Here is a 6,812-nt window from a genome sequence, read left to right as displayed (position 1 = left end):
CCACTTCTCCGTGCCATTGCCCCAAGGGACAGCTCTGCACTCTGCCGGGTTTCGTTCTCACCCTCCACCTCCACGCTTCCAGCGACCGTGCCACCATCTCCTGACGTACCAAACCACCCTACAAAGTGCAGTTTATGGGGAACTACTGATGCCGTGGGATTTCACAAGGGTGTGAAATGCGTGTCTTTTGTGTCTCAGAGTCATGAGACCAAAGACTTCCACCCTGATGCTGTGTGCAGCCACAGACAAGGCTTTTATCCCCTCCGTGCCTTAATTTCTCCCTCTCTAGCAGAAAATCCACTAATCTCCCGGCAATTCTAAACATCACTACCTCCCTGCTTTCTTCATATCACTGTTTCCCGATCCATAGAGCACTCTCGGTCAGAAAGGCTTTGGTTTGTGCTTTCCCCAAGCAGGACACAAACCCAACAAAGCTTGAGGCGATTTTCCACCCAGCCACGCTCCTGCGTGTTTTCACACAAGCAGAACAAGTCCACCCACCCCAGTGCAGATGCCCTTGACAGGTTATGCCTGGGAGAAGTTTTCCTTCATTGTAGAGACTCCCTAAAAGGGTTGGAGAGCCCTGCCTAGTGCAGTGTAACAAGACCACAATTCAGCAGTCCTTAAAATTAATGGGGTCGTTCGTACCAGCTCCTTTTTACAATTTATGTAATTTTTTTGTTTGAGTGGCCATCACATAACTTTCTCTCTAACAGAGGACACCAGAGTAGGGAGACAGTGGGCCTAGGACACAAATGAGCTTTCTTGGCTCTGTATCGTTACTGGATTATTTACTTACTTCATGCTTTTAACTACTACTCTCGAGGGCTTGCGACTGCCGTAATTCAGCAATGACTAAGCCCGAAGAAGCCTCCAGCCAAGCTGTAGGTAGGTTGTTATCCCAGGAAAACTTTTATAAAGCAAGATCACTCAGAGAAAAGTTTAAAAAGCTTGTGGAGGCAGGAGTGCCGGTGAGGGAAGAGTTGGTGAAGTGACATTGGGTCCTGATAGCGCCAGCCTGGCATTACTGGTAAAGGCTGGATGCGTGCCCGCCTGGAGTCGCCGCACGGCCTCGGGGTTTATATGGCGATGAGAGGTGGGAGAAGGAGTTTTATTCCATTCCTTCGTTCAAATGTGGTGCAAAAAGAGCAAATAACCAGGCGGCGGTGGGAACTGTCACCATGCGTCCTGAGTGCTAACCAGCTGGAGCACAGCACCATCCTTCCTCTGCGCTCCCTATCCCATCCCTTCCCTGCCTGCAGCCCTGGGCATCACTGTCCGGGTGTTTAGGAGCAGGGAAGCCTTGGAGGGAAAGATCCAAATGCTGGAAGGAAGAGCTTCAGCTCTCTGCAACCACCTTCCACAATGTGGTTTTTCTCTGGGACTAGGTCAGAGCGGGACAAAGAGCAGAGACCGTCGTGATTCATACACCCTCTGTTCTCCATTCAAAGCAAAGGAAGAGGCACCAACCTGCAATGCGGAAAGCGTGATCCTCCTGCCCAGTGCTCTTCCCATTCTCAATTTCACACACATTCAGCTCTTTCAAAGGCAGCAGTCCCTGCATAAGAAGAACGCACCATTATTTTGGGAAGCAGCCCGCAGGCAGGCTCTGCAATTAATGCCCCGTTGCCGTAGAAGACTGAAAGTCCAGACTCGGCACCAGGAGGTTGCTGGGGCTCACAGTGTCAGACTGCAAAACGTTGCTCTGAGGGGAAACATTTGGGACTTCGATCCAGCACATTCCTCAGAGGAAGCCGGTTGAGCAGCTCCCCGGGCTCCGCGGGGCCAGTGCTGCAGCAATCCTCTGCCATCCTGGCAAGAACACTTTCTTTGTATTCCAAGTCTTTCCGTTTTAAGAGAAACCTCAGCAAAAACAATGCTGGTTTAACACAAGAGAGCCAGAAGATGGAAATGACTATAAAGCAAAATTGAGCTGTCCAGTTTCTATACTCCAGTTCTTCAGAGTCCCACTAGAACGAAGCACGGGAACAGATGACAAGTTTGTGCTCCCTGTCTTGGGCTTTGTAAACAAGCACTGTAAAAGATGCTAATTGCTGTAATGTCTAGGGGCCAGTACTGGTACATTAATTCCTTTTGAATTCCTCTAGAATTAATAAACTAAGGAGCTGTTTATAAAGGAGATGGGAGAGTTTGTAATATTGTTTGTATCCTGACACGTGTCCTTTCAGTTGAAGGCTGGCTTGCTGGATGACTTGCGAGATTGTATCGGCATATTGCATTAACCTTAAGTCACTTAAAAGACAAGAAATCATTTCCAAAAGGAATGAATTTTACAAACATCTACAAAACAGCCACGTGGAAGGAGCTTTCAGGGCTTTCTGTTTGTTCAGCGGTGATTTTTTTTGGCTGCATGTGCAAAACAGCCTATTGTTTGTAATGCACCAGCATCATCGGGTTAAAAGATTGTGGAACGGTTTGCCAGGATAGCTCCCCGAGGCTGCCCTCCGTTTTTTTCTTTCCACCCTCTCCCCCATGCCTCTCTCTGCCCTGCAGATGAACAACTCCTCCTTGGTTCAGAAGCCAGGGCCAAGTCCACCACTGGCACCAAGGCCAGTGGGATTTTGAGCAACAGAAGCTCTGACCCTTGCCAAGGCACAGCTCTCTGTGCTTGGTGCTCTACACAAAGATTAAGTCCAGGTAGCCTAAACGCCTCCCACCCCTGGTCCTGCCTGCCCTCTCACCTCTGTGGGGTCCTTTATCTCTGCCCACAGACAAAGCCAAGGACCTAGGTGAAACTGAGGTTGGCCGGGTACAATCCTTAGGAAAAAATGCTCTCTTCCCCCAGGAGCTTGGCATCCACGGGAAGGGACTTGCTGAGATCACCCAGAGGAGACCAGTGGCAGCCCCAGGAGCAGAGCCCCTTGTCCTGTCCCATCCCATCTGCCCAGTGTCCCCAGCTTGGCCATACTGCCCGACACCCCAGTGCTTGCCCCGGTGTGTCCAGGAGATGCCCCACCTGGTAGGTGAGTCCGTTGGAGCCCATAGACTGGAAGTACAGGTAGGACTGGAACAGTTCCAAGAAGCAGTCATTCACCTCCTGCCGAAAAGACATGTTTTGGGGTTTATCTCAGGACACCTTCCTCCTCCCAGCTTCCCTCTGTATCTCAGACTGATCAGTGCACAGAAAAGCCAGCGGTCGCTTATCCAAAGGCCACCACCGCATCTCTGCCGGTGGATCTGCTGCCAGCCCGGCAGCTGAGCACGGCAGCAGGGCCCAGGTCCCCAGTGGGATGGGAGCTGGTGGGTGCCAGTTGGTACCCACGGACCGCGTGGCAGCAGAAGTCCCTGGGCCAGGCAGTAGCCCGAGGAACTCTCCATGAGTCACATTTCCCAGAATTACATTTTACTTTCAGTCCCGCAGGGTCACTCCACACCCGAGAAGAGAAACGCCCCAAAACAGGTGCCGCAGCTTACCTGGCAGTGCTGGAACTTAAACTTGACCTTGGAGTAATAGATCATTTTGCCCAAATTCCTGACAACTGTTTTCCTTCGTCCCTTCTTGAACAGGCTGGGGAACCTCTGGTCCAAATTTTCTTTCTGGTTTTCCTGGTTCTGAATATTCTGTACCAAGGATTCAGGAAAAATTAATCAGAGATGGTGAGAGATGGGGGCCTGACGTCTGCAAGAGACGTTCCCAAAACATCTTCCCAGAAGGGCTTCCTCAGAAAGGTGCCCTGGGCAGGTGCCCGGGCCGGGCTGTTTGTTGTTGGGTCTCCATGCCAGCATGGAGCTGGGGTTCGGTTACTGCTGGGAGGCTGTCCTCCCTAGGTGGGGGGAGATCCTCACCTGAAGGGAGGTTTTCTGGGTTGGGAAAGAAGGGGTGCAGAAGCACATCCTACATTTAGGGCATCCCAACTCCACAGATGACCTCCTGCCATCCTCATCAAATTCACTGGAACAAGGACTGATCAAAGCTAAGGAAACACAGGTGCCTTCCACTGGGGTTAGTGGAAAGGTTTTCTTTGCTCTAGTTCCACCTGGATTCCTCAGCTCTCCCGTCTGCTCAGATCCCTCGGTTTCTCTCGGTGGAGTCTGTTGTTCCAGGCGCCCAGACAATTTTGCGGCAGAGTCCCACAACCATAAAAGCAGCTGCAAGGCAGCGAGTCCTGAACCTGCTCCTTGTCAGGGCAAAAAGCTAAAGGAAGCCAGCAAGCACTGCGGGAGAGCAAGGGCTGATGTGAGAGGGAGATAGCACTCAGGGCTTGAGGGGTTCCCTTGTTTCCTGCATTCCGGTTATACGGAAATTCTTCCTTCTGTGCAATGGCACAAACCGCCACCCCTACAGCACTCCACTGCTCACAGCCCGGGGCTGCCGGGGCACTCCCTGGATACTGCATAAATCCCAGGGGTGAAAAGCTCTCTCCCTGCAGTTTTTCTGGGAAGAATGTTTTTATTTCTAGGGGTTGGCTGATTCTCTTGGGGAAGAAGGGAAGGGTTGTATCCCAGCGAGGCCACACACCCCACCGATTCCCCCTAGGTCTAACACCCCACTTACACAGCTCAGTCTTAAATGTCGAGCTTTGTTAGATGCGTCACAGACTCTAGGTATTCATTCCCAAGCAAAAGAGAAAGGTAGGCAGGAGATGCAAGGTTTGCCCTGCTGCTCGGTCACCAGGCTCTGAGACCACCTTGGTGGGACCCCACTCCGAGCACCGACGGCTGCGTTTCCTGGGGATAATTCCAGCGAAGGCATGGCCGTGCTGGAGCTGGGAGGCAGGGTACAGTGCTGGCATGTGGCTTCCCAGGGCTCGTACACTTCTATCCAAAGAGCATTTCCAGGAATAAGCAGGGAGAAGGCTGTCAGGGCTCAGGAGGGATCGAGCGACAGCCCATCACCCCGCAGAGCCAGGGGCTTCCAGCAGCCAGCACTACCCCACCGCCCGACCTGCCTGGCCCACGTGTGCCCGCTCCCAGCGCGCTGTGCCAAGGGGACAGCTGCGTAAGCCCCATGATAAATGGGGAACCAGCAGAGCTAACCAGATCTGTCTCGCTGGGGCCTCCGTGACTCACCCCTCCGGCATAAGATTAACCCCTCTCAACCACGCCGGGGACATCTGCGGCACTCGGGGCAGAGCGGAGCTGGTGAACCAGTAACAGGAACCTAATGGTGTCGGGATCCTTTCACCTGCAAAGCTTGGGGTTCCTTCCAGAGCCTCACTGATTTTAGGTAATTCTTTTTAGGACACAAGTTAACCCTTTCTCTGCTCAAAGTCTCCCTCCAGCTTTCCCGGCCAGTGCCGCGCAGTACCCGTGACCACGTACCCAGGTCCTTCCCTGAAGGTAGGAACCTGCTGGCTGCCAATTAATGGTCTCGCTCAGAGGCAATTAAGCATAGGGCAAGATTACATTTGTGCTACAAGCCGCTGTCAGAACAAAGAGCAACTGATCACCTGACAGCTGTGGCAGCAATAACAAAACGCTGCTCGGAGAAGGGCAGTAACAGGGAGAGGATAAAGTCATGAAAGTACGGACACAGTGATAAGCAGCAATGCCGGCTATCAGCGATGCTGCTACCTGGAACGTGGCAGCCAAATTCCCCAGTAATAAGTGAGGGACCAAGAAGGAAAAGCAACCTGGGCGCTGGGAATCCAGCATCAGTTTTGGCCAAGAGCTCAGCCAACCTGCCAGCTTCCACGGGGATTCTCCCTTCCCGGGGCCAGGAGGGAAGAGGAGAGCTTCCCCTGCCACCGTTCATGTGGCAAGAAACAAATTAAACGGAATACCTCCCTCTCCCAAACAAGCATCTAGCAACTCCAGCTTGCAAGGGTTTGCAGCAAGACTGGGAAGACAGCTGGATTTAGTGGTTAGGCATGGGAGCATCTCCAAGACCATGGACAAAATGGGATCACGTCACTAAAATCTCCTGACGCCCTTTCAGCTGCAGGCTCCCCGGCAGCAGGTCCCCTCCGCTCATGCCACACCAGTCTTTCAAGCCCCAGCAGTCTCATCGCTTATGATCAGGAATTGTGGTTCTGCAGGAAGAAGTGGGACTGTTCAGGTCTTTTTTTTTTTTTATATTTTATTTTTATCAGGCAGGTCTCTTGTTTTTTTCTAGCAATTTGATGTCCTTCATTGGAGTGCCACTGTCAAACCCCGAATGAATACAACATTTGCGTATGTGCAAGGAGAACTGCTCTCACAGGTTCCTGCCCACATCACAGGAGAGCAGCAGCAGGGAGTTGGACATCATGACATCCAACAGCTAGCACGAGTCCTTGGTAAAAACGAGCACAGCCTACACCAGGGGCAGCACTGATGCCCACCTCCTACCTCCTGCTTTTCATTCTAACGTTATCCAAGATGATCACAACCACAATCCCTGTTTTTCCTGCTGCGGAGCTGAAGCTCAGGGAAGAGCCGTGACTTGGTTTGCCCATGGACCGGGGTCAGACCCCGGTTCCCAGGCAGCGGGGCAGGCAATGGCACGGCCGAGCGGGCTTGCCGGTGGCACGGGCAGACAAAGCGGTCACAGGGGCCACCTCCAATTCTGCGGTTTTCTCTGCGAGGCCACTTACACTGGGTGGCACAGAGGTGGCATCAGACACCATCCTGCCCTGGCCACGAAGGGAGCCTGGGGAACTGGGTATGAGCTCATCTGTTTTGTCCATCTGCAATTTCTTTGTCGCCCATTTCGAGAAGCAGGCTGACCGGCGCTGGCTCAGGCTTTCTCACTCAGAACAAAAACCCTTTGTAAGGTTGACGGTGCTTCCCATAAACTCCTGATCATCTGCTTAGGTACAACAGCAATTTCCTAGGATGCAGAGGACTTGCCTAAACCCAAGCTCTGGAGA

General features: G+C 52.5%; 1 protein-coding gene across 1 annotated transcript in view; it reads right to left on the bottom strand.

Moving 5' to 3' along the window:
* Positions 1-6,812, bottom strand: part of PLEKHN1 (pleckstrin homology domain containing, family N member 1) — a gene marked incomplete at its 5' end in the record, with an annotated part of 22,800 nt that overhangs the window by 13,353 nt on the left and 2,635 nt on the right. The window contains 3 exons of the mRNA XM_009708430.1: positions 1,471-1,558; positions 2,978-3,058; positions 3,436-3,582. Of these exons, the coding sequence (XP_009706732.1) occupies positions 1,471-1,558; positions 2,978-3,058; positions 3,436-3,582 (316 nt within the window). The remainder of the gene's footprint in view (positions 1-1,470; positions 1,559-2,977; positions 3,059-3,435; positions 3,583-6,812) is intronic.

This window comes from Cariama cristata, unplaced genomic scaffold (genome assembly GCF_000690535.1).
Source record: "Cariama cristata isolate BGI_N322 unplaced genomic scaffold, ASM69053v1 scaffold18249, whole genome shotgun sequence".
In the NCBI taxonomy this organism is placed as follows: domain Eukaryota; kingdom Metazoa; phylum Chordata; class Aves; order Cariamiformes; family Cariamidae; genus Cariama; species Cariama cristata.
The sequence above is the reverse complement of the archived record's forward strand: the minus strand, read 5'-3'. Positions and strand labels throughout refer to the sequence as shown.